This window comes from Cucurbita pepo, chromosome LG16 (assembly GCF_002806865.2).
Source record: "Cucurbita pepo subsp. pepo cultivar mu-cu-16 chromosome LG16, ASM280686v2, whole genome shotgun sequence".
Classification (NCBI taxonomy): Eukaryota; Viridiplantae; Streptophyta; class Magnoliopsida; order Cucurbitales; family Cucurbitaceae; genus Cucurbita; species Cucurbita pepo.
In genome coordinates, this window is record NC_036653.1 from 7,213,450 (window position 1) to 7,241,399 (window position 27,950).

Here is a 27,950-nt window from a genome sequence, read left to right on the forward strand (position 1 = left end):
GCTGTTTCACAATCGAGATCACAAAAAAAGATTAGAGGAATACTGAGAATAATGTCTGCATTTTCACTCACTTGTTCAATGCATGGTTTGTGAGTGCAGTGGGGGATGCATGATTGCTTGAAGATATATTGCCTTCTGTTTATGCGTTTTTTTTTTTTTAAGGAAATAGAAACTACTTCATTCATTCAATCAAAAGAAATCATATTGGCCTGATGAAGAAAGGGACAAGGTGTTCCATTCCCAAAAATTAGTAAGACTACATAAAAGCCCTGCAATCTAAGTTATGATGATTGCTCCTATTGGAATCCATGACTTGTACAAGAATTCTAGTTAACAGTAATCTGAACATGAGCGTAGCTTGACCGACAAAGTATGTACCTTCGATTAAGAGGTTAAATATTCGAATCTCTTCCCCTTCTCCTGCACAGGAGTCTAAATAAGTGTACTTATCTAAAAACACTTCCGCATTTCATTGAGGGGTTCAAGGGCTCCATAGACCTCAAGGTAGGCTCTATAGTGTACTTTGTTCAAGGGAAGAATTGTTGGAAGAGGGGTCCCACATCAGCTAATAGTGTACATGTTGTTGGTACGAGGCTTTTTGGAGAAACCAAAAGCAAAACCATGAGACTTTATACTCAAAGTGGACAATATCATACTACTGTGGAGATTCATGATTCCGAACAGGAACAACAACGTCTTATGGAGCTTACAAACTCCAAATTTTGGTACACGAACAAAATCATTGTATATGTTTATTGATGCATCTATCAATCTTTTCTTTTTCCTCGTAGATAAAAAAAGACAGGATATCAAAGCTTGTTGTTCTTCCTCTTTATCCCCAATTTTCAATATGCACAAGTGGTTCGAACCTTGGGCTGTTGGAGGGTATCTTCCGGTAAAGGCTAGATCCTTTATGTTCATACAATATTCTGACATCCTGGATTGGTTTAAATGACAATAGAACTTTCTTTTTCGTTAGGGAGGATGAATACCTAGTTAACATGCAACATTCGAAGATATAACAGTTCAGAAAATGTTGTTCATTATAGTCGAATGCTAATCGACCTTTTTGGTTCATAAGTGTTACTATTCATGCCTTGGCATCAAAATGTAACTTGAACAAATGCATAACCATCACTTATGAGTTGATGATACTATTTGCATATTGACTGCGTGCAGATTACCTAGTTTAGAAATCAAAATCATATTCAGTCAATTAAATTTTTATGCTATACTTCATTTGTAGCTTTGTAAGTGAGAACATAGAAACTTTGGAAGAAATAGACGTGGAATATAAAGAACTGGCTTTGAAATCTAGGATAGGAAAATGGGGACGTGTTCCAGCGTTAGGATGTGAACCTACTTTCATAACAGATTTGGCTGATGCTGTAATTGAGAGTCTTCCGTATGTCAGGGCAATGGCTGTCTCAAATCTTGAATCTCGCCAGGTATCATATCACCATTTACAAGGGAATAAAGCATAACATATATCACTAAAAGCTCAATAGATAAATTTATGTTGATATTTGTGGAATGGAGGAATATTATTACCACAATTAAGACCTTAGTTTATATTGTTAAATGCACATACCGATCATATTTGTTAGTTTATAACTATATTTATATGTAAAGGCACAACAGTGAAAATGCACCACCCCTGCAATGCAATTAGTATTACTATTTTTTCTTGTACGAAAGTAAGAAACCGATCTTTCATTGGAAAAATGAGAGAATATATGTTTCTTATCCTTTGTTTATATTTGGATTGGAATTTTGTAACAGCTCAAGTCCACCGCTAGCAGTAGATAATATCTACTAGCAGTGGGCTTGGGTTGTTAACAAATTTTGGTAGTACGTAGTTAGTATATGGTGGTATACTACGCTGTGAGCTAAATAATAGAGTATATACCCTGATCCTTGAATGCATGCACCTAGGGGATTTTTCCCTGTTTGTCTATCGTATTAAATACACACAGTTGTGAAGTATTAATATTGATACAATTTCAAGTATAGCATAATCTATATGTTTGTATGTCAGGTTTCTTATAACATATATATTTTAATTACGGGGTAGCACTTTCTCCACTAAAATGCGGACAGCTAGCCGTCTGAAAATTTGAGCTCTCTGTAATTGTCCCATGCATTTGATTGAAAGAACACTGTGTTTATCCAGACAAGTTACTGGGCCCTTTTGGTTGATAACATTGATTTTTCTTGGAAAGATAGGTTGAATGGTGGGGTATTAGAGTGCCGTTGACTAGGATTAGGACCTTGAAACTGCCATGACTGCCAACTTTTTTCTCCTCTTTTTCAAGTGTTATTTTCAAATGATTACAATGAATAGCATTCGAAAAAAACAGAGGAAAAAAGAACTCACTGTTGACATTTAAGAAGATGGGCCAGGCAATATCAAGAAGTTGTGGGATACTTGTACTAATTAGCCTTCCATAGAGATAGAATCAGACTTTTAGACTAATGAGCTTCTTTGAATTGAAATTATGGAATTAGGCTTCCACTTTGAAATAAGTGATATCATAGAATACAAAGATGAAGAATGTGAAAAGAAAGAAGAAGAAAAAGAAAAGGGAAAGGTAAAACCAGCAAGCCCCACACATTGGCCCCATGAGAGTGAGGATAACTCCCATGAAAGGTATAACCAAAATCTGAAACGAGTTAAAAAAAAACAAAAAACATTGCCATAATAAGAGAAGAATCAGGACATTTGTCTTTTGTGCTGCCAGGCACGTTAAAATGATTAGATCGGATCAGCTGGTGGAGAATCTGAGCATGCTCCTTCCCCAACTCATTCCTCTTCAACCTAAGCTTTAGCCTCTTCCTTTGCTTTTACTTTCCCTTTGTTTATTTATTTTTACTCCAGATTGTCTGAAAGGTTGCATCACTTTAGACTCTCTATATCATTATTCAATGTCTTGTTAAATGCATCATATAATCAAATTTACTATTATGATTATATCACATGCTATTTTCTTCTCATTTCATAACAAACTAGATGGGGACATAATTCATCTTTAGCTAAAGATTAAGTGAATATTCAATTGAAAACCTTGAGTTCAAGAAAAAATCTGGACAGCACACATCATCACATGTTTCTGTTTATGAATGTGAAGTGTTTTGCTTTAGATTAAAGAAGAGATGCCAATTAAGATAACATTAAAAAAAATCCACCTTTTAATCCTCACCCATTAGCAGGCAAAATTTGGTCAAATAACACACACAGACACACACTTCGAGGAAGAGTCAAAACATTTTTTTTTTCTGATGCCTCTGTGTAGATATAGTGCTTCGATTGGTGAAATGGATGAGTTTGGAATCTCTTTTTTGAACTTTGGCTGATATCATCCTTCATCAGATGGAGCATCATTTGTGGTTCACTCGACCAAAACAGAAGCCTAGGCAAGGCCGATAAAAAGGAATAAAAGGGTCTTTCGGCAAAAGAGCTAAGTGCCAACTTGGTAATCTCTCTCTCTCTCTCTCTCTGTTCTTTCTCTTTCTCTCTATCAAATAATTTGTTTTGCAGAAGTAAGTGTATGATGATGACGCTTTTGAGGTGTAAAAACTATAAAGTGATATAACTAAAGGCAGTAACTTGTAGTTGAATATACTGTTTTCTCTCTATCTTACCTGTATTAGTAGCATCACTTTTGTTCTTAAATTAATTACCTTTGCCCCTAACAACCTAAGCCCACCGTTAGCAGATATTGTCATTTTTATGCTTTCCCTTTCGGGCTTCTCCTCAGGGTTTTTAAAACGCATCTGTTAGGGAGAGATTTTCACACGTTTATAAAGAATGCTTCGATTCCTCTCCAACTGATGTGGGATCTCACAATCCACTTCCCATCGGGGCCCAGTGTCGTCACTGGCACATCGCCTGGTATCTGACTCTAATACCATTTGTAACAACCCAAGTCGACCGCTAACAAATATTGTCCTCTTTGGGCTTTCCCTTTTGAGCTTCCCCTCATAGTTTTTAAAACGCGTCTGCTAGGGAGAGGTTTCTACACTCTTATAAGAAATGCTTCGTTCTCCTCCCCAACCGATGTGGGATCTCGCACGACCTCTTTCTATGAGTCACTTAATCTTTCTCATAATTAACAACATTTATCACTTAATCTTTCTCATAATTAACAACATTTATCTTGTGGTGGTTGTTTTCTTGTCTTACAAAGGTTGAAAAAGAAGTGTGGTGGAGAGATTTGAACCTTACAGATGATAATTAGAATTTTGACACTCCATCATCAAAACATGTAAGTTTCGTAGAAGAATGTTGTAGTATATATGCATAGTCCATTACCCAATTATATATCATTGAAATACTCAGAAGACAAGCCTGTCTTTTCAAGAATTCTTCATGATCATGTTACTGAACAAAATCAGAACACAAAATAATTTTAAATGATATCAAAAAGATATTGAAACATGTTTTTCATAGTTGATAACTATTATGAAAAAAAGAGAAGAGACCCTTTATTGCAAATGTGAGTCTCATGACATGATTAGTTCAAGATTCAAAATTTTCAAAAACCCTTGTCAAAAACAAGCCCTTTTTATTTGTTTACTTATCTTTTGGTCTCTGTGTTCTTCTGCTTGTTCATTATTGTTGTGTACTTATGTTCAAAATGACATCTCCTAAAAGTGCAATAGCATGGATCTGAAAGCACGCATAACTGTTGAAATTACTGCGGCTTCTTGTTGTTCTTGTTGTTGTTCTGCTTCTCCGCCTCCCCATGAACTGAGTGGAATGAAAACTCTGTCATTTCTGGGTAGATTTGTGAGAAAGAGAGAGAAAGAGAAACCAGTCAAAGATTGTGCGCAGTAATCATTAAAGTGGGGAGTGGATCTTTTGTGGAAATGAAAATGATATTTTAAGGAGAGGAAAGTTAAAGTGGGAGGGTAGGAGATTAAATTATGGGTGAAGAAAAACCAGAGAGAAAAAGAAAAAGGCCAAAGTGAACAAAGCTATAGGACAAGGGGCATAGGAAATAGGAATAGGAATAGGAAGAAATAGGAATGGTTTTGGATTGCAAAAGAAAAGGGGGGAAAAATGGATGGTGGGGAAAGCAAAAGCAGCCATTGTTAGAGTTTGACAGGTAGATTGTTGGGTTCCCACTGTACAACCAAAAAAGTTGGTCTTTCATACTGCTACCCGCTCCCTCTCTTGTGGGCTAATTAATTCTAGCGTTATAGATCTTTTTTTTAAGTATTATGAAAAGAAGGAAAAGTTTTCGTATCTTTCCTATAAACATTTCAAAACTATCCTTAGAGTAGAAATTTGTTGGAATATTAGACAAGAATAGCGTAGTAGTGAATATTTGAAGATGGGATGTTCTTCAAATTATAAACCTAAGACGTATGATACTCCCTCTAGTGTTTAAAGTGTGAGATCTCACATTGGTTAGAGAGGAGAACGAAATATTTCTTATAAGGGAACCGGCTAAAGCATATAATACTTGTTACTGGTGGGTTTAGGCTATTAAAAATGGTATTAAAGTCGGACATCGAGCGGTGTGCCAGTGAAGACGCTGGTCCTCAAGGGGAGTGGATTGTGAGATCCCACATCGGATGAAAAGAGTAACGAAACATTCCTTATAACAGCATGAAAACCTCTTCCTAACAAACACATTTTAAAACCGTGAGGCTAATGGTCATACGTAACGGTAACGGCGAATATTCCATTACATGGAGTTTGTTGTTTTTTTGGTCCCAAGTTGAGGCTGTCAATGCGTTTCTCTATATATTATTTTTGTTAGTTTGTGAGCAGACAAAAGCTTTCTGCAGACGAAGCTTCTTAATCATATATCCTCTCCCTCTGTCTCTCTCTAACTATATAATATAAATTTTATTAAATATAATATACATACATCTAACTATATAATATAAAATATAAAATTTATTATAATGTATAATACGCATGCATGCCTCGTTTTCACACTATGCACCGTCCTATTTTACTCCTAGAATCTCCCTTTAAAGCCGTAAAGACCCCCTCTCTCATGCATATTTACACATATACCCTTCCATTGCTAGATTAATTCATTTTTTTAGTTACTCATGTGGATCATCCAATGTTCATTAGCATGACGTATTTCTACTGTTTGAATTAGGGTTTGAAACCAAACTTCTCATCAGGAGGATAAATGAGAAGATTTATCTGAGATCCAACTTTTTATTCACTTGTTGAATTCGATCTTATTCTGTTGTCATGTAGAGCGTAGAATTAGAAGCCTGATAGGAAGGAAGGTTAAGTTGGGGTAAAATTATGGGTTTAGATAAAAAGAGAAACTAAGAGAATCACATGAGAAAAGGGTTTCACTTAGGTGATGAAATCATCCAAAGAACAAAGACATATTCATGTCTTCCCATATAATCCCTTCAGCTGTCAGATTTTATGAACAAAAAGAAAGAAAAAGCAATCTCCACTCTGTAATATAATCTCACTTTTCAGCTCAATTCTTTTTTTTCCCCCACAAACTCCCTCTTTATATACTTCTATCTCCAACAATTCGGTCCCCTTCATCTCTTCTTCTCTCTCTAGAAACAGCAAAAACTCATATCTTCAAACCTCTATTTCAATGGCTCCCATGACCCTCCCTCCAGGCTTTCGCTTCCACCCCACAGATGAAGAGCTTGTTGCTTACTATCTGGATAGAAAGATCAATGGCCGCTCCATCGAGCTCGAGATCATCCCCGAGATCGATCTTTATAAGTGCGAACCTTGGGAATTACCTGGTAATGTTTCGTTGTTTCCTTCGTTTTAGTCTTTATTGTGTTGTTCGTGTTTTCTTAATGATTTTACTTTTTCAGATAAGTCGCTTTTGCCAAGCATAGATATGGAGTGGTACTTCTATAGTCCTCGGGATCGGAAGTACCCGAATGGGTCGAGAACGAATCGGGCAACCAGAGGCGGATATTGGAAGGCTACTGGAAAAGATCGTGTGGTTCAGTCGCAGAAACGGGTGGTTGGAATGAAGAAGACTTTGGTGTATTATAAAGGAAGAGCTCCTCATGGAATCAGAACCAATTGGGTTATGCACGAGTATCGTCTTCTTCATTCTCAACACGCCACCGCGGCGTCGTGTTCTTCGACAAAGGTCTTTTTCTTTTCATTCTTCTTCGTTTTCGGGTTTGGATTATTAAAAGTGTGTGGGATGACGAAGATGAAGAACATGAACCCTAAAGAAAAGATCGCTCAAGTGTTTTCCTTTTTGGTTCTTTTTTTCCCTTCTTGAACTAAACCAAAGAGAAAAAGATCAAATATCAATAAGGGTTTGTGAATAATTTCTCGAAAAAAATGAATACCCTTAAATTAGGGTAAAAGTTCAATTTATAAACACTTCTTAGTTTTAACGAAATAATCATTTTTGACATTGATACAGGACTCTTATGCATTGTGTCGTGTATTCAAGAAAACAACCCAAATACCGAAACCCGTAAGGGAAAAGGCAAGCGGAGTTGATGTCGAAGCACCGGTGTGGCAGATGGGAGACGAGCAAGACATGCAAGTCGACGAGAGCGGAGGGGCGGAAAGCTCGAGAGGAGGGATAGAAAGCAATGAAGATGGTGATAGTTTTGATCACCTTCTTCATGAGTACAACCCTAAAATCTTCAGCTCTGAAAACTCTTCCTCCGATCTCACACAAGGGAATGTCGCCGACGACATGCCGGCTCCGGTGGTCTCCGATAACGAAGCCAATAGTGCAGCAAATAATCTGTATCCAATTCACATTGAATGCCCTTCAAATTTCATACAGGTATTTCTAAACTTTCAACCATTATAGTTCATTCAATGCTATGAAATTACACAATTAAATTCATTTTTTTTTAAAAAAAATTATTTAATTTATTTATAATTTCATGCATGAATAAACACGTAATCCTCTTCAATTTCGTTCTCATTTTTTTTTTCAATTTTTTTTATTATTTTCGAATAAACTATATAACTTTATTTATTACGGTTTTAAAAAGTTTATTTTTTTTTTTAATTTTTTCTAATGAACTTGGTTATTATATTATTATATTTTCAAATTTTATTTTATCTTTTAATCTATTTTAAAAGTTAAGAATGTGAAAAAAAAGAAGTAAAAAGTAAAAAGTAAAAAAAAAAAACTACATAGGTTATTAAAAATTAAGATTGAGATTAGAATCAAAATTAAAGGTAAAAATTGAAATCAAGAAGGCATTTAAGACATTTTGAATGATTTAATCTTTATTATAAATAGTCTAAAGTAGTTTAATTTACTTTTTCTTTTAATGAGTTTACTAATTTAAATTTAATTATAATTAAGATGCTAAGTATTTTTATATATGAATGGTCCACATTCACAAGCCCTTTGACTTATCTTTTTATCTTTTTTTTTTTTTTTTAAATCACCAAATCTTAATTTTTTTTCCCCAAAAATGTCTCTTTTCACCATCCTCCATAACCCTTTTTTGACCAAACTAATTACTTATTAACCCTAAAAAGTCGAGAGTTGATCAACTATGTTCGTGTCGGATTTAATAAGATGTATTGGATCGTATGCGTATTTTGCAGATACCAAGCAATCTTCATTACCAACATCCTTACTACCCGCCATTGGAGCTCGAGGACTTCCCTCAGCTGAACATAATGGGGGAAACGAAGACATGGATGAAAGTCGAGTGCATGGACGAGTACATGAAGTTCGAGAAGTTTAGAGAGTCGATGAATGGAAGTTTAGAGGAGATTTTATCTGCATGTAATGTTCCCATGCAAGAAGATCATAATCTCCAGCAGTACTCTTCCTTATTACAGTAACGTAAAATCCTCAATTCCAAAGCTTACGTTTACTGTACATTATAAATTTACAGTTTACACACTAAAATCAATCTCTAAAGTATAATGTAGAGAGAGAAAAAGATATGATTTTTGCATGTTGAGAGAGAGAGAGACAGAGAGAGAGAGAGAGAGCTGACAATATCATAACATGAAATTAAGATAGTTTAAGGATTCCATGTAATGGGTTTTTTTTTTGGCATTTACATGTGTAATAGAATCATGTTTGTTTTGTTTGTTTGTCCAAATTAAGGAACCAATATTATACCTTCATTTGTTTCAAATCCCCTACCTTTTACCTTCTTTGTTTGTTTTTTGTGTCGTGTTCGAATAAATTTGTATTAATGAAGTTACTGATGTCTTAATCGCTAATCGTTTAGGTTAGTGAAGCTAACGTTGCTTTGCTTATATTTGTGTGTTAAATTGAAGGTAAACTAAATTGTGTGTGTTCGTAGGTTAAGTAGGGTCGGGTTGAAACATGTTTTAGACCACTCAACCCAACCAAACTAACTAACATTCCTTAGAGGAGTGTGCTGCAGACGTATTTTAATGTGAGGTTTACGACGATATGTAACGCACCAAAATAGACAATATCTATTGACTATAGACTTAGACTGACTGTTACTAATAACTTGACTCAATTAGGGGGATGCTCGGTTAAGAATATTGACCCAACTTGCTTACCAAGCGAAAGGAATACCTCCTTCAAGTCCTGGTCGGTCACTTTTTCGGGCCGAGATCGATAATGAGGAGGACGACAGACCCACTCACAATCTACTAAAGGGAAAGTAGCTTGATTGGTTCGAATCTAAGTTGTGAGATGGTAGTGACGGTAGGTTGATAACCCAATCCAAATAGTAAGTTGAATTAGATAGATAAGTTCTTTCGACTTTTTTTCAACTTAAGATTAATTAAGAGGTCGTTAATTCATTCCTTATTCGCGATCTACCCTTCGTGATAGAACACGATACGAGTATTTTGTTTAGAATAACTATCTCGATGATCCTGAAAACACGAAAAAATGTGATCACGTAAACATGTATTCATTTTCTTGAAGTCGAAAATTCAAATTTTCGTACTTCACATTTCTCATAACAAAATCGATATAAAGTCGAGAAGACGAGTTACATTCAAACATAATCATGAGTATGAGCATTTGTTAAGATCTAAACCCTAATCTATATTTAATTAGTTACATTCAAATTTAAGTCACTAATTATTACACATAAAACATCAATTAATTAACCAAATGAAGAATTTCTTCCCTGTGGCTGTGACATTGTAGGGTTACTATTGTTGGGCATACCATTATTATTATTATTCACCCTTTCATCGGAATGTCCCGACGACTGCCGTGGCGACGGCTTCTCAAGCTTTACCGACGCATCGAACTTCTTTTCATTCATCGCGTCGTTGCCAACGAGCAGCGGTGACAGGGGTGGCGGTTTTGATTCATACATTTCCAGTTGTAGAGAGTCCAAGTCCGGTGGGCTGCCAATGGAAGGCGGCGGCGGTACTAAGGTGGCTGAAGGGGTTCCTAAGTGCTGGAGTCGGAGATCGTCGGGCCAGAAAATGGGGGCCTTACCGGCGCCTGAGATGAAGGGGCTAGGCTTCTTGAGGCAGTCGATGAGAGGCGGCGGAGGCGGTGGCGGTTCGGAGGTAAATAGGTTGTTCATGTCTTGAAAAGGAGGGAAGGTGTGAGGTGGATGAGGTGAAATGAAGTCTTTGATGGCGGCGTCTGGAACAAGGTTGGTACTGGTTGTTCCCATATTGTTGGAAGTGGTTTTGAAAGGTCCGGCGGCGGTGCTGGCGACGGCCATGTTTTCGCCGGCTAGGGTTTGGCAAGCTTTCTCCAATATGCTTTGCATGTACTTGCCTTGAGCTTCAATTCTCAATTGAAGGTGTCTTTGTACCTACAAAAATTAATAGCTCACATATTTGTCTCATAAATCAAAATAAAATTCTAAGCTCAAACCGAGCATAGTTCAATGGATGAGATACTAATTATCCTTCCAAAGATCGATGATCTAATACCTTTCCCACCCCACTACAATTGTACTGTAACAGCCTAAGCCCACCATTAGCGTCTTTAGTGGGGTTTCCCTTTAAGGACTTCCCGACAAGGTTTTTAAAACACATCTACTATGGAGAGCGTCTAGCCCTACTCCGACCAGTGCATCGCACCGTCCAGTGACCAACTCTGATACCATTTGTAACAGCCAAAACTCACTGCTAATAGATATTATCGTCTTTGGGCTTTCCCTCAAGGTTTTAAAACGCGTCTACTATAGAGAGGGTCTAGCCCTACTCCGACCAGTGCTTTGCACCATCAGGTGATTGGCTCTCATACCATTTGAAACAGCCCAAGCCCACTGCTAGTAGACTACTCAAGCCCACCGCTAGTAGACTACTCAAGCCCACCGTTAACAGATATTGTTCTCTTCGAGCTTTCCTTTCAAGGGCTTTCCCTTATGGTTTTTAAAATGCGTCTACTATAGAGAGGGTCCAGCACTACTCCGACTAGTGTCTTGCACCATTCGGTGACTGATTCTAATACCATTTGTAACAGTCTAAACTTACCGCTAGCAGATATTGTCCTCTTTGAGCTTTCCCTTCTAGATTTTCCCTCAAGGTTCTAAAACGGGTCTACTATGGACAGGGTCTAGCCGTACTGCGACCAGTGCCTTGCACCGTCCGATAACTGACTCTAATACCATTTCTAATAGCCCACAGCCTTGCACCGTCCGTTACATATTGCCATTAGTCTCACGGTTTGAAGACGTATTTACTAGGGAGAGGTTTTCACACTAGTATAAGAAATATTTAATTTCTCTCTCCAACCGACTTGAGACCTCAGGTGAACCAAAANTTCAAATTTGCACCAACTTGTAAAGGAAAATCAATACCAAACTCTTGGGTCCAACGATATAATTCAAATCAAAATTACATAATCATAATAAGAATCATGCAGTTAAATTCATGAAGAGAAGTAATGATGGGCTAACCTCAATTTGTTCATGCAGCCGTCTCTGAACTTCCAATTGCATTCTAGCACACAAATATGTTTTTTTTTTGTAAGGTTTAAGGTTACATGTTGTTCCTAATGAATTAATATTTGGAGAATTTATTATTTATAGAATATATCTTAGATATTCTCAATCCTTAATATTTTTTATTAGTAGTATATTTTATTTTATTCTCAAGATTTAGTTAGTTTATATTTTCGGTATTAGTTGTTAGCTTGTATCCTATTTAAATATTATGAATATCAATGAAAATTGAACTTTCCATCCCAGTTCTATTTCTCATTCTTAACTCATTACGGTTATTTCAGTTGGGGTATTAAGAATAAATGAAGTGTGGCCTTACTCGTTCATACTACGCTCCATTAAGGTCGAAGAAGATCCACTGTTTCTTTGAAGTTCCATGGCCGAAGCTGTAAGCACAAAGAATATAATTTGCTGAATATTATGTTTGAAAGTTTGAAATTAGAAAGAATTTTGAAATTCACCTCTCATGCCATCCTTTATCGATTGATCGTTGAATTCCTTGTGGGGTTGTTTCCCGAGCCTGAACTTCTGAACTCCCGTTTAGAGAGAAGAGGATGTTAAACGACCACTAAACTCAAAAGCTTAATGCGATTGAATTTATATTCAAATTAGGATGTAACCCAACAAGGAATTTTCGATGTCCTATTGAAATTATTACTTAATTCAAAAGTTTAAGCTGATGGGTTACGGTAACCTGGAGGTGGCTCTTGAGATGGTAGAGGGTGAGGCCCTTGACGCCCATGACCCTCATGATCGTCTTGGGAGTGGCTTCTGCGAAAGAATTATGGGTTATAATATGAGGTTTAAAAGACGAGGGTAGAAGTTAGTGAGAGAAGATACGTACTATCAGGGCCTCCGAGCTGAGTGACAGCATCGACGAAGCGCTCGTGGAGCTCGACGGTCCAACGGAGACGGGGTTTGGGGTCGGTGGTGAGGACGAGACCAGAATCTCCTTGGACACACATTGGCCTATCATGAGGAGTCATAGAGGAGGGCTTCTTGGTGGTATGGAACATTCTCAATTTCTCTCTTCTCTATGCTCTCTGCAGCTCAGCCTCACAGATCTCTGTGTGGGAATGGGAATACTTGGGAGATTCAAGAACAAATGCGAGATGGGAAATAAGGGGAGAAAGGAATAGGGTGCCTTTTTTTNAGATTCTCTATTTTTTTTTTTTAATTTATTAATATTTCCGTAAAAATCATCCCACCCGAACGTGTGAATACGAGTGGGAGCTCAATCTCGTCAATCAGCTCCGTCCTTAGATATGGCTACCATGCTTACTAGCTCTAACCACCACTGAATAAGCCACCACTCTATTCCCAACTCAAAATCTATGTTAAAGGGTCCGTCATGGAAATTTTTTCTTTCGTAACTCTGAATTTGTTAAACCCGAAAAGAATAAATTAGGATATGACGAGACTCGAGAACGTGTGAATTCGAGTGGGAGTTCAATCTTGTCAATTAGCTCCGTCCTTACATATGGCTACCATGCTTACTAGCTCTAACCACCACTGAATAAGCCACCACTCTATTTCCAATTTGAAATCTGTGTTAGAGGGTTCGTCATGGAAAATTTTTCTTTCGTAACCCTGAATTTGTTAAACCCGAAAAGAATAAATTAGGATACGGCGAGACTCGAACGCTACATGAGATCATGAGAAATGGTCCTTTATACCCCTCATGATTCACTACTTTTATACCTTTTTCTTCTTTTCTTTTCCCTCGTATTAATGCATTGTTTTTGTGGGTTTTTTGGTACCACGATTCACTTTTTAGGTTAATTATTTACAATCACTGAAACCCATATCTCACCACCATTTCCCATCATCATTTTGAACCAAAAAGTTCCTTCTAATTATACCTCAATTATACACAATCCCACAACCCCATTTCATATATATATACTTTATACGTTATCGGATGAAGGCTTCTGTTTTAGGTGATTCGGGAGTGGAGCTGTTTGGTTCGAGGTTGAATGATAAGATCCAATTGAATTTCGAAGACGTAGTCGAGGGTCTGTAACGAAGCCCTAAGAAGCATCGAACGGTTTCGAGGCCTTAGAAATGGTTGGATTTGTTGTGGCCATATTGGAAGTTGTAGCAAACACTATTATATGATGTGGGTAAGTGTTGTATGAGCTCAAATTCAAAAGGGTTTGGAAGAAATAGAGAAAGGAAGGAGGAGAAGAAGAAGAACAGATTCGTGGGGTCAAATTTGGATGGATGAGATTGAAAAGCTACAAAAACAAAAGCAAAGTGGAGAGATGAATAAGGAACAAATTCCATTCAACTTTAATTAACCTCTCTCTTCCAATTTGGTTGGTTTGGTTTGTGAAGTTTAAATTCAGTGTCTAATTTTTTGATACATTTAATTTTTTTAAAAATTAACTGATGTTGGAATAAAATTAAATTTTATGTTTAATAGGCTCCTAAACTTTCAATCTAATTTTTAGTAAATTTGTAAATTTAAAAATTCAAGAAGTAAATGTTTGACAAGAAAGCAACACAAATACTCTACTAATTTCCACGTCTTATAATGAAAGACCAAAATTTTGTAGTTTTTTTTTTTTTCTTTTTCTTTCTTAATGGTTTAAAATGGATTGTTAATGAAATTTGACAAGAAAAAAAAAAGGGAAGAGGGCAATGAAATAAATTAGAACAGGGAATTGATGCTCCCTTCTTTGACAATCAAAGGAAGATTCCTTTACCAATGCTTATGTATGAACGAACACATTGAGGGGTTTATAGTGTTCTCCATACCTAATCAATTAAGCATTTTTCCCCCTTTTTTCTTCATGATATGCAATATTCTCCACTTCTCTATTAATCTTTGTGATTATATTCAAGCCTAACTCGGTTTATACGAGCCTTTATTTACATCCCTAATAAAATCAGTACTCGAATTTCAGTTATCACTGTCCATGTGCAAAAAAAAAAAAAAAAAAAAAAAAAAAAAAAAAAAAAAAAAAAAAAAAANACAATGAAAGTAATGCAAATATCCAACTTAGAAAAAAATATTGAATCAAGGTTAGGCTTCACCTTTTAGGCCATTAAATTTTCAATAAACCATAAGCTTCCCTACGAGAAAAGTGGGTTCGTTTAGTGTGGAGAACATCTTTGCTTGAATTTTAAGCATCTTTTTCAGGAGAATTATTCCTGCTCTTTTAAAATGAATATATTCCTTCGAATTTCAGCCTGCGAGACCCATACCTTTTTATCCAATCATATACTCAGACTCCCCAAAATCTCTGTTCTACAATATTTTCAGGTCCTAATTGCCCACAATTCTGACTCTCATGTCTTAACTAACTTTTGGCTGTTTTCCACTACGCCTTTATTCATCAAGCTGTTTGATACCTCCCTCCCTTAAGCGTTAAGAAACTACTGCCAGGGTCGGGGTACGGGACAAGCAAAAGAAACTCGAAAATCTATCTTCTTCGAGCGTATTGTGGAAAACTTGGCAAGAGGTCTAGTTTTGAGAATAATTTCTTGAATTATCTTAGTTAAAGTGATGCAAAGTAATAGAATGAAAACTGATAAGGAAACACTCTAAACATTAAAATATTGAACTTGCAGAACACTTTTACAAAGATTGGGGAAACAGGAACGAACTTGACTTGTTGTTGATCATGCTTATTGGGCCTTGATGATCTGGTTTTTATTTGGTCATTGGGCTTAGAAGAAGCCCAAGACCATTATTCCCGGACCAGTGACTCCAAAGTGTTGCAGCACTCGCTCACTAGTTGCCGCCCATGTTCCCCATGCAAACATATTTCAGCTGCAAGGGTCGGTTATTGAGAAAGTGTTATAAACACAATTTTAAGAAATTAAACTAAAGTTCTTTCACATTTCGAAGACAGAAACAAGAATCAAAGTTGTTAGAAATCATCATTTTTTCCCTTAAAAATTACCGGATCGTGTTGAAAGGAATCTTTGGAAGGAATTTTTAAGCACTCATACAGTCATTTTAAAGAGACAATCAAACGAAGAACCAGATGGAATAAAATATGGGCGGAGAAAGATGAAACTCGTAAATAATTAGCCTTCTAAACTGGCATAAAAAGGGTGAGTAATACCTCAAGATACTCGTCCAGCCCATATTTTGACCCCTCCCGACCAAGGCCCGACTGTTTAACGCCACCAAATGGAGCCACCTGCAATAAGACATCAGGGGATGTGATAAGCACTTTGCTTTATTGGGGACTAAGGTGAAAATTGAATATCCTGCTCCAAATACAGTTCCCACGAGCCGTCCATGCTCAGTTTTGTGTTTCTATTAGAAGAAACAGGCAGAATGATTTAAATGGCCCTGTTTTTTTTTTAACAAGCCTGCCATTTGTTCATTTTTTTAGGAAAACACAACATGATCGAAGTAAGACTAATAAGATCAACAATTTTCAGTCGCAATAGTGAATTAATGTTTGAGCTCAACATGTGGAGTTGGAAGGATTCAAACTTCTGACCGTCGAGAGTAAATCTCTATACCCGTGAGCTATAACTACACTCACATTTACAAGAGTGAATTATGGCATTACATAAATCCAAAGGAGTAAGAAAAATTCCCTCCATATGGTAAACCTTGACAGTGAAAATCCCCGCCCTCCTAAAAATCCTCAAAGAGAAATTTGACAGTGAAGGTCCCCAGAACCACCATCCAACTTCCTCAGCCAAGCATTGAGAGGTAGAGCCAAATTTCTCAAAGGGGAAAATTTTACATGCCAACTGTTCATGTATATAATCTTTCAATCCTAAAATTTTAAGGGAACCAGGAAAGAACAACAAAATCGTAAGTATTTCATATATTTCTTTCAAGTACACATAATAAGAGGAGGACATTCTCCTCATCCTTTCCTTGTTTCACCCGTGCACGCTTCCCCTCTCTCCCAAAGCTCACAGAAGGATAAAAAGTTCAACAGTGAGATCAATTGATAGTGTCTAGGTTGTTAAGCTGATTGCATCTAACTACCACCTAACGCCCTTACTGTCACAAACAGCACAGGACACACTTAGGAAGGAGGTGGAAGTCAGAGAACCCCATCCCCGATCTTTCCAAAATTCAAGGGAGAGACCATCACCAACAATAGTAAAGGACGTATCATCCATAAGGTTACTTGAAGTCAAAATAATCTTCCAACAACCTCTACCAATCCGACAACCTAGAGGGTTCAAAAGTCCACCTACACCTAGAAAGGCCATATTTACTTTGGACCACCCACTGGATACCACAATGAGTTCAACTGAAAAGGAAAACTGTCACAAGCATTTGGAGATCAAAATTGAATTCTATGGGCTATGACTACCAAACTCCATGGCACTTTTCTCCTTGGGAACTGGAAGGAGATAGTCTTCTAGTGACCAGGCAGGCCCCACCATCCAAATTCTTTTCAAAGATGGACAGCAAGTTATCATTCTCCAACAAATATAAAGTTTTCTAATCACTAATGAAGGCCTGATTATAAAATTTAGGTTACTCCAAGCTAAGCAGATCCTCATGAGGTGATATTTGTTATGAGGAAGTAAAAGTCTATGGCATATATCAGTGGCTCTTGGGACAGTTGAGGCTCTAAATGCAAATAAACAAGAGAAGTATGAGGACAAAGCTTTCGTGCAGATTCACTTCATCATAATCTTTAATTATCTCAGAGTTAAAAAAACATCCCCCCCAAAAGGAAGGAAAAAAGGGTAAAAGAGATGGCAGGATGAGGCTCACCTCTGTAGAAATCAAGCCTTCATTAACACCAACCAATCCATATTCAAGAGCTTCAGTCACTCTCCATGAACGTTGAATACTATTTGTGAATATGTAAGCCGCTAATCCTATAAGACATCAGAGATTAATTAAAATTTGTGAATTGATCGCTTAAAAAGTACTAAGAAACACAATTAATCAATGGTGAAAAATGGGGCAGAATACATGATTAGAATATCATGGCTAGAGCAGAACCTGCATTGGTGTCATTAGCGAGAGCAATTGCTTCCTCCTCTGTTCTGAATGGCAGTAAGGGTGCCACGGGACCAAATATTTCCTCCCTGATGTAAAATAGAACCAGTTCAAAAATACAAAGCCATGAAGCACGGTTGAGCATAGGATTGAAGGAATGCCCAGTTCCAAATCAAGTATAGATGTTAATTATGCTTTTTAGAAATCTTGCACATGTTACAAGAACATTACACACATTAAGTGCCAAACAGAATCTTCCATATCCAAGTCAAATCGATCAAAAAATTGGTTACTGACTGGATACTTCGTACTTTTCCCTTCTTTTGCTTCCTCTTTCTTTATTAATGAAAGGGATTCTAATATCCCATTCGCAGAGGACAATAAATAAATAACATAAAAAAGATATTAGCCGCGAGGTTAGTTGAGGTGTGATAGAACCAAATATACTGAAAAAAAATAAAAGATCACAAAACTACCAGATAAACCATGACTGTTGAGGTACTGGACCCTTCCTCTCTTGAGATCACTCAGACCTAAACCAACTGGATCAATGGCTATCTTCACCCTTTTTCCCTTATTACCATAACAACTTCTCTAACCAATTACTGATACAATTCCGATTAAGATGATAGAAAGAGGACAGTCAAGAAAAGTCTCTAGGGTCAGAGAAATTTCTAATTTAGGATCTTATAACAGAGAGAGAATAAAGTTATTACAACAAAAATTGCTCCAATATATGCATGGACATTAGAAATCTCGACATTCAAGGCATCTAAGTGAATGCCAGTTGACTAATTAAACTAGGTTCTGAAGGTGATTAAGGAGAGGTAACGTAACATGCAACATTAATACCTAGATAAAAGCATGTCATTCTTCACGTCAGTAAGAACTGTAGGCTCAAAAAATGTCATTCCAAGGCTGTGTCTTTTACCTCCAAGAAGAACTTTTGCTCCCTTCAAAAGAAAAATAGGAAAGTAGAGGGAGGGAAAGAGAACTAAGTGAACTTTAAAGGATTTATTAGTGACATTAATTGTGAAAACATAATCACGTCAACATGCCCCAAAATTTAGGAAAGCTTTTCTTTTCTTTCTTTTTTTAAATTGTGATAAATTAAATGTATGAGTAAATATAAAAAGATGCAAATAAAAAATTAAATAAAATAACCGAAGAGACGCTACAGACAAATAGTCCAACCCAACCCAATTAGACCAAACTGACAACTACAAAAATCCCAAGTGACAAAAGCCCACACAGGCATTTAATCTATCAACACTTCAGTATCTTCTCAGGACCTTTCAACCTTTAATTGGCGTATGTATGTCACTGTTTAGCATGTTAGCTATTCAAGGTATTGCAGATAAGAATGAAAAGTTGAAGGTACTTATAGACTTCTTTTCAATAACTAGAGCCCATTTGATATCTATTTAGTGTATAGATTTTGTTTTTTATTTTAAATTGTGGCTGTTTTCTTACAAATTCTTTAAGTGGTTTTCATCTATCCAAAGGAAAAGAATCTATGCACTAAAGCTCTTGAATATGGATTGGTTGGATTTTAAAAAAATTGTGGCTGTTTTCTTACAAATTCTTTAAAGTGGTTTTCACCTATCCAAAGGAAAAGAATCTATGCACTAAATTCCAAAATCAAAAACAAAATTTTTTTAGTTTTTAAAACTTGACTTAGATTTTAAGAACATTACTAAAAAATAGATAACAAAGCAAAAAACTCAAAAGTGGAAGTAGTGTTTATAAGTTTAATTTTAAGAAACATAAAACACAAAACCAAATGATTATCAAACTACGAATAAAATTTTTACCAAAGAGGATTAATTAGAGGATAAATAATTATTATAAGAAACCAGTACCCACAGTAACAAATGGTAACATGTCAGTGAATGGATAATAGAACGGAAACAACAATACAACTAATTAATTTCGCCCTACAACCGAGATAATAATAGGGAAACTAAAAACCGTAGATATATGAGCTCAACATCCTACCTCTCAAGTTCTCATTATCACAATCATTGTCAAATACATAATATTTGGCTCTATTAATCCTAAGACCAAAGATCCCTAAAAAGAAGAACCAAAGCCCATTTAATTACATTAAAAAGAAACAAATGAATCCTCTGGAAAAGAAATTGGCAATGCACAAATAAAATAGGCATATTTCTTCAGGAAAGCTAAACATCTACATTCATTGCACGATTTAGAAATCCTGAAATTTTTTGTTCAACTTTTGGAAACTGACTGGTGAGTGGCAATACCAAACACCATTTAACGTAAAGTAACAAGTCATCAGAGCCTCTTTGACTCATTACCATGATAGTACCTAATAGTTCCACGAGATTAGGTCAGAAACAAACCTTTGTGGTGGCATCTTGAAGAAATTTCTCAACCTATAACAAAATAATAATAATAATAATAAATAAATAAATCACATGCATTAATTCATACAGAAACTGCTCAAATTAAATGACGCAAGAATGCAGATTTGATGGTTAACTTGACGGAAACAAAACAAACCTTCTGCACGGCAGCTTCATTAATTAAAGGACCCTGAACAAATGAAGTGCGAATTAAATTATGGTTCTTAAAAGCGTTATAGAGAAACCTCAAGTTCAACTAGTAATAAGTTTATTGTAAAGCAGCTATAACATAATGTCCTTGTTAGAACAAGTGTGTCATTATCTTTTTCAGAGAAAAGAACATATGATATCATTGAAGAGAAAACAGAAGAAAACAGAAGAAAAGAGGAGACATCTTCCCAAAGTGACGGCCAACAAAAATTAGAAAAAAAAAACTATCCAATTCAAACTAATGTAAAAGGGAGGGCATTCATATTTAGATAAGAAATCCGAAAGTAAGAAACAAAGCAAACACAATCCAAAGTTTGCTAAGATTCATATGTCCAGTAAAAAAAATTCCCATGTTTCTTTTTTAACTAAATTTTCCAAGAAAGAGCATTAGTTGCATTTTCCAGTAATATCTGTGTTTTAACTTTGAAAGGTTGATGACAAAACATTTAAAATGAGAGGTCCTTCAAAGTACGAAGGGGTAAAATATGGAATGTTAAACGATATCAAACAAAATACTGGCACTTGATAAAATTAAATTACCTCGAGCTTGGAAGATAGTTTTATAAAGAAAAGACTAACAATCACAACTGAATAATGAATTAAAGGCACGAGCAACTACCAGAGATACACCTTCACCGAAACCATCACCAACTTGCAGACTTTGCACAGCTTTTGAGAAAGCATCAGCAAATTTCTCGTATATACCTGAAAACTAGAGCTTAGTTCAAATCGAAGGAAAAAAAAAACATGATTCATCTGGTCAAAGCTAATAATCCAAAATGAATTCAAGAATTAATTTAAGATTAAATGAAACTATTGTACTATCCCAACAAAGATATTCATCTTCTCGGATAAAATAGAAAATCAAATTAGAAAGTGATGTTAACACATTACAATATACAGTCTCAGATGGGATGAGAATGCGCTTTCTACTTCCATTGTGGAGTTGTTCAATAACTTCAAAGAAGAAACCATATTTGTTGTTAAACTTTTCTACCCAAAGTATGTTTTCAATGCACCGAATTTCAGAGAAGAATTTGATGGAGCACATATATTTGACAAGGGTGTTGAAGGTTAAAGCCATCCATGGAGAGGGTCAGGGAATGGGAGGTGAATCAGCCATACTCGGTGATTTTGTCCTTGCTGCCTCGAGAGTGTTTGTCAAAAGCTATAGTGAAGGTTTTGCAGTCCATGACTATGGAGCGTGTCGATTGGTTCCATGGTGTTAAAGTGGAAGTCATGATTGGCCAACGAGTAGGCCAATGCAGATACCTGGGTAGGTAGCAGAGGAGGGTGGCAGGGGGGTGTAGTTGGGGTAAGGTGATGAGAGAGGGGAGAACATCTTTTTCATATAAATTATATCCTCCATCCATTCCTCATCCTTCACAAAGGTTTACATGGCTTGTTTCTTTTTCAGAATTAAAAAAAAAAAAAAAAAAAAAAAAAAAAAAAAAAAAAAAAAAAAAAAAAAAAAAAAAANATCCAAGGAAAACCAATAAAGTTACAAACAAGAGCAATTGCGAAATTTTTTGAGCAAGAACCTCCAACGAGAGGCTTTTACAAACAAAATCTAACCTCACTTAAAACTTTCTACACTTTCCATTAAAGCCCTTCGATGTTTCTACCCTTCCCACGTTAAGTGCTACTTATGAGATCTGAAAATGAAGAACCACTGCCCAAATTCAATGGTAAGAAGAATTTCAAAGATTTTTCTTTTGACTTGATATATCAGATAACGAACATATCCCCCTACCAGCCATTGGCACCCTAATAGCAGGTTTTACGTAGCAACTAATAGCTTTCAACTCTTTAGAATTAGTTCATCTATCACTACCATCGTTTCTTAGAACTTAACCAAAACCTAAATGGACAAGTGAATGTCCATAGTTCGTTAGTCTAATTCAAGGTATTAAAGTCAACTACGAAACGTAAGATTTCACTAATAATACTATCAAAAGCATTCAGAAAATTCTCAAGCAAAAAACTACTAGCATCTGTGAGACGTCTTTTAAATGAGCAGAAGAAGCATCCTTCAGAACTGAAGTATACATCTGTCAATACCTTCTTGAACAAAAATTCTATTCGCACAAACACAAGTCTGTCCAGTATTTCGGAACTTCGCTGCAATCTGAAAGATGAAAAAGGGTTTCACTACTAAATTTTCCATAGAAGTATGTCACGTAATGCTAATGCTCCTAATGAATTTTTCAAAGCAAGATAACATTGCACTTCCAGAAAAATAGTTTACTTTCCGAAGTTTACAAAACAGTCAGAAAGATTAACTGACATGTATAATGAAAACTGCAAGTGGAATGTAATTTTGAGGAAAAGTAAAAGAATAATTTCAACTTAGGTACATTATAAGCTCTGAAAGATGAAAATTCAAAGCAAAGTCGTCAACACAAACAGGCTCCATCCCCAGTTTTCTGTTGGAAAGAGTGGTGATTGAATAGACACACATCCCCGGGTAGTATTCACTATATGAGAAAGTTATTAGAGATAGATACATCACGTTGAGTGCTAATTTTATGAACCATGCATGACTATGATTGTTTCTGGGCCATGATCCTCAATAGATAGGCATTCGTTCACCTCTAAAAACTTACAAACTACAGACCCATGTTTGTAAGCACTGCAATTGTGACTTTTGACAGGACAAATTATTGTACAAAACATGTTGTTTGATTAAAACAAAATCTTGATAGATACAGCGGCAAAGATAACAAAAACAATGATGTCAGATCCTATCCGTGATATTTTACCATAAAACTACATTGAGTTCCAAATGCAGAAATTTTACTTACAGCTCCTTTTACTGCAACATCCACATCTGCGTCATCAAAGACTATGCAAGGGGCATTACCACCAAGTTCTAAGGACACCTAGAGAAGAGAAACAAGTATCATAAGCCACATTAGGTTTTTCAAATCTCAATCCTGAAAAAATGCTTTAATATTCTGAACTGTGAATACCCTTTTAACAGTTCCAGCAGCTCCTGCCATCAACTTTTTTCCAACTGCTGTTGAGCCAGTAAACGTGATCTTTCTTACCTGCATAGGTTTGATGCACCAATAAGATTAAAGCAGTAGCACCATACTGCAGAAGTAATTGTTCTATTAATATTGTAAGGAACCTGAGAACTTGCAAGTATAGCATCCCCAACAGCTGGAGCATCTCCCATAACCACATTCACGACTCCCTACACATTAAAAAAAAAATCAACTATTACCCGTACACTAGGAACTGAAAACTGCACCAACACTGAGCTGCAAACTGAAGATTACAAAGACGAATGCAAATACAAAGTTTTGAGAACACAATGCAGTTCAACAAATATGTTTTCTGATAGGGATTAACAAATATGTAAAACGAAGAGAACTAAGGGATGTCATTCATGCCTAACTAATGTTCTGCAAAACTTCTTGCTTACCATTAGCAGTTAATGACAAAACATAGCCTACTAAAAGTAATTCATGCAAAAAACAAGCATATACCTAGACTATCAGAAAAACAAGTACGAAGTCAAATTCTATTGGTCTTGCCAACATATATGTATAAGGAAGGCTTTCAAAAAAAAAAAAAATTGGAATAAAAAAATATAAAAAATAATTAAAAGCAGGATATTCTCATCAGTAATTACTGCAGGAATTCCAGCTTGAAGTGAGAGCTCAGCTGCTGCTAAAGCTGTCAAGGGGGTAAGTTCCGCAGGTTTTATGACCACCGTACAACCACATGCAAGAGCAGGTCCAACCTGGAATGCAAGGGTAACAGAAGATAAGGTTTTTTCAATAGCATACATCAACTGGAAAGATAATGTTCTCATAAAAGTAAAATGAATGACACAGTAAACAATTAAACACAAATACTCATGAAGGGGACCAACCTTTCTTGTAATCATAGCCAATGGAAAGTTCCAAGGGGTAATAACACCAACAACTCCAACTGGCTGCAAAAGAAAATGTTAATGAAACATTATGGTACTGACTATTGTAATAAGGCTTCAATATTTTGTTTGGGAGTAAACGTGAATACCCATAGTGAGTATGCACAAATTTCTAGGTATAATTATTAACAACGTAAGGCTTCCCAAATTCCCTAAATCTAAATTTGAAAAATCCTCCATATGATCTCTAGCAAAATGTAGTCCGTATAACATCATAAGAAAGAAAAAAAAAGTGTGGTGAGATGAAAAAGACTCCCTTCAGATCCAGTTCTCAAACCTAAGCATTATATGGTCAGTTCAATTTCAACAATAATATCTACATCTTGAGGAAACACCAGATTGAATAACATAAATTTATTGCCTGGTCGCTTAGCATCCTGTGTACTTAAGCTCATTATAGATCTGCATACTAATGCTTGCATTAACATTCCACATATCTCCATATCAAACGTTGCAATAAATTGTCAATTCTCCAAAAAAAAAAAAATGGGGCGTTCTGGTAATTTTCCAAAAAAATAAACAAATAGCATAAAACTGTCAATTGACCTGCTTCAAGACAAAGAGTCGTCGATCCGCTAAAGTTGGTGAGATTATGTCACCATATACTCGTTTTGCTTCCTCAGAAAAGAACTCAATAAAGCTGGCTCCATAGGTAACCTGTATAACGAGTTGCAACGTGTATGTTAAAAGAACAAAATGATAACACGTCAATACCTGATGATTGCTAAAGTGCATCATATGATACCTCACCCATAGCTTCCTTTAAGGGTTTTCCTTGCTCCAAGGTTATCAGTTGTCCAAGCTCTTTTTTGTGGGCAATTAGGAGCTCATACCTTCAAAATACAGGAGAGAAAAGAAACATCATAGGTATGACAGATAACAAATGCAATGCTATTCCAAGGAACTAGGCACCGAATGTTGAAATGGTTCGATATCAAAAGTACACAATTTTATTGCCTCTGCTACTCTTTGTATGTCCTTTTCTTACTTACAGGAAACTCAAAGCAGAACAAGACATAAATTTCCATGAATTTATCTTGGCATATAAAGACTTGTTAGTATTTTTATACTGATATTTTAAATGGATGTGGAAAGAAGAAATTCAAAAAATGAATGAAAACGATTCCATTTCTCTTACTATCCAATTGGAGATAAAAGAAAAGGTAATAATAATGATAATCAATAAAAATTAGAAAACAATATGAATGAATAAGTTGATACCATTTCCGTAAGCGATTACTCCGATCAGNTCAGATCCAGTTCTCAAACCTAAGCATTATATGGTCAGTTCAATTTCAACAATAATATCTACATCTTGAGGAAACACCAGATTGAATAACATAAATTTATTGCCTGGTCGCTTAGCATCCTGTGTACTTAAGCTCATTATAGATCTGCATACTAATGCTTGCATTAACATTCCACATATCTCCATATCAAACGTTGCAATAAATTGTCAATTCTCCAAAAAAAAAAAAATGGGGCGTTCTGGTAATTTTCCAAAAAAATAAACAAATAGCATAAAACTGTCAATTGACCTGCTTCAAGACAAAGAGTCGTCGATCCGCTAAAGTTGGTGAGATTATGTCACCATATACTCGTTTTGCTTCCTCAGAAAAGAACTCAATAAAGCTGGCTCCATAGGTAACCTGTATAACGAGTTGCAACGTGTATGTTAAAAGAACAAAATGATAACACGTCAATACCTGATGATTGCTAAAGTGCATCATATGATACCTCACCCATAGCTTCCTTTAAGGGTTTTCCTTGCTCCAAGGTTATCAGTTGTCCAAGCTCTTTTTTGTGGGCAATTAGGAGCTCATACCTTCAAAATACAGGAGAGAAAAGAAACATCATAGGTATGACAGATAACAAATGCAATGCTATTCCAAGGAACTAGGCACCGAATGTTGAAATGGTTCGATATCAAAAGTACACAATTTTATTGCCTCTGCTACTCTTTGTATGTCCTTTTCTTACTTACAGGAAACTCAAAGCAGAACAAGACATAAATTTCCATGAATTTATCTTGGCATATAAAGACTTGTTAGTATTTTTATACTGATATTTTAAATGGATGTGGAAAGAAGAAATTCAAAAAATGAATGAAAACGATTCCATTTCTCTTACTATCCAATTGGAGATAAAAGAAAAGGTAATAATAATGATAATCAATAAAAATTAGAAAACAATATGAATGAATAAGTTGATACCATTTCCGTAAGCGATTACTCCGATCAGCTGCAGTGAGCTTGCTCCAAGCTTCAAGGAAAAATATGGCAGATGGCTGAAGTTAGCAAGTAATATTTTTCACAAGAAACGGCTTCCATTAAATAAATTAAATGACAAAAATGGGGGAGGTGAGCCACAACAAATGCCACGAAAGTCGCAGGAAAACACTTCCAATAGGCGAAAATAGTGTTTGAGCCATAGCTACCAAAAAGTTTGTAGAGTTTGCACCACAACAGAATACAGCATCAATATTATAATGATGAAGAAGCAACACGCTAGTTCAACACTTCAACCTTACATTGTAACTAATCTCCTAGAACATATAAGCTTTAATCATGACTAATCTGAGACTTACACTTAAAAGCATCATGAGCTGAAGAAATAGCATCATCGGTTTCCCTTTTGCCCATGAGCGGGACATTGGTTATAACTTCACCATTGGCTGGATTATGAACCTGCAACACAAAGATAAACTTCCTCAACAGTCTTCAAACTTAATTGTGAGCAAATATAAGGGAACAAATTTTAACAAATGCAAAAGTAATTGTTACCCACATCTAATATATCGTGAAGAAATACGGTTTCTCTCTAAAACCAATAAAAGATTAGAGAAACGAACAAAAGTTCGACGGATCCAGAAAAAATCAAGAAATCATCGCTCGACTTATTGAAAACTATATTTAACAAACTCGCTATCTGATATTGGAAGCATCAGAAAACAAAAAAATCCTTTCAGCCATACCTTAAAGGTCTTCCCATCATAAGCATCAATCCACTTCCCTCCAATAAGACCTTGGCTTCGAAACAATCCAGAACTTTGAAGACGAGTAACAACGCTCGGCGCCTCAGAGCTCATCTGACATCAAAGCATGATAGCATAAGATCCACATGGAGAAACTCGAATTACCAATCCAAATAATTAACAAGGAAGAAACGGGAAAAGTGATATGATTACCTGACGAATGAGAAGAGTGTGGGAGTGAGATTTCCGCTGAGCAAACACATATAGCGATGGAGATTGAAGAGGGAACCTAGTCGATCGCACCACTGATCGAGCTGTTGCGGTTGCGATTGCTCTTGCAGCGACCATCATAGTCATGTTGTTTCTTCCTTGGAATTCAACTATGGCTGCAGCATTTAACAATTACAAACGTTCACGTGATAAGCCCTACAGATTGAAAAGAAAATTCGAGGTTATCAGATCAGTCTTCAGTGACTGCGGCAGATTGTTTGGATGCACATGCGGAACAAAATCTCCTTACAGAATCCGCTTTAATGGGACTCTCCTTTTTTTAGTTCAACCATGGAATAATTTGACTGATCTACCCAAAATTTTGGAGGACAAACAAATTTTTATCTTTATTCATGTTCGTGACCATGGAATGAACTCATC

At 36.0% G+C, this 27,950-nt stretch overlaps 3 protein-coding genes and 1 long non-coding RNA gene across 7 annotated transcripts; 2 read left to right on the plus strand and 2 right to left on the minus strand.

The window, feature by feature from the left end:
• The first annotated feature begins 592 nt into the window (after positions 1 to 592).
• On the plus strand, positions 593 to 9,025 carry LOC111776746 (NAC domain-containing protein 45-like). 4 transcript variants are annotated; one of them, XM_023656084.1, is made up of 8 exons: positions 593 to 895; positions 1,319 to 1,448; positions 3,371 to 3,473; positions 4,188 to 4,265; positions 6,616 to 6,747; positions 6,823 to 7,109; positions 7,395 to 7,769; positions 8,552 to 9,025. In XM_023656084.1, exons 6-8 carry the CDS (start codon positions 6,849 to 6,851, stop codon positions 8,792 to 8,794), a joined length of 879 nt encoding a protein of 292 aa, XP_023511852.1. In that variant the 5' UTR covers positions 593 to 895; positions 1,319 to 1,448; positions 3,371 to 3,473; positions 4,188 to 4,265; positions 6,616 to 6,747; positions 6,823 to 6,848; the 3' UTR covers positions 8,795 to 9,025. The 4 variants fall into 4 exon arrangements, with proteins under 4 accessions (XP_023511852.1, XP_023511851.1, XP_023511853.1 ...); XM_023656083.1 differs by having other exon boundaries at positions 593 to 1,448; XM_023656085.1 differs by lacking the exon at positions 4,188 to 4,265 and having other exon boundaries at positions 593 to 1,448.
• On the plus strand, positions 2,369 to 19,740 carry LOC111776747. Its single transcript, XR_002812289.1, has 3 exons — positions 2,369 to 2,378; positions 18,442 to 18,445; positions 19,656 to 19,740. It is a non-coding gene; the product is annotated as an uncharacterized LOC111776747 (long non-coding RNA).
• LOC111776745 (myb family transcription factor APL-like) lies at positions 9,877 to 12,960 on the minus strand. Its single transcript, XM_023656080.1, has 6 exons — positions 12,707 to 12,960; positions 12,557 to 12,633; positions 12,324 to 12,390; positions 12,182 to 12,248; positions 11,818 to 11,860; positions 9,877 to 10,725 (listed from the first exon to the last, which is right to left on the minus strand). Exons 1-6 carry the CDS (start codon positions 12,876 to 12,878, stop codon positions 10,054 to 10,056), a joined length of 1,098 nt encoding a protein of 365 aa, XP_023511848.1. The 5' UTR covers positions 12,879 to 12,960; the 3' UTR covers positions 9,877 to 10,053.
• LOC111776744 (succinate-semialdehyde dehydrogenase, mitochondrial-like) lies at positions 15,333 to 27,823 on the minus strand. The gene is made up of 20 exons (XM_023656079.1): positions 27,513 to 27,823; positions 27,300 to 27,413; positions 26,913 to 27,012; positions 26,539 to 26,587; positions 26,063 to 26,150; positions 25,864 to 25,974; positions 24,266 to 24,328; positions 24,023 to 24,133; positions 23,516 to 23,581; positions 23,355 to 23,432; positions 23,187 to 23,264; positions 22,444 to 22,510; positions 21,002 to 21,087; positions 20,330 to 20,362; positions 20,170 to 20,202; positions 18,656 to 18,756; positions 17,807 to 17,892; positions 17,573 to 17,679; positions 15,939 to 16,016; positions 15,333 to 15,640 (listed from the first exon to the last, which is right to left on the minus strand). The coding sequence occupies exons 1-20, from the start codon at positions 27,654 to 27,656 to the stop codon at positions 15,602 to 15,604; spliced, it is 1,632 nt and encodes a 543-aa protein (XP_023511847.1). The 5' UTR covers positions 27,657 to 27,823; the 3' UTR covers positions 15,333 to 15,601.
• Positions 27,824 to 27,950: the final 127 nt, after the last annotated feature.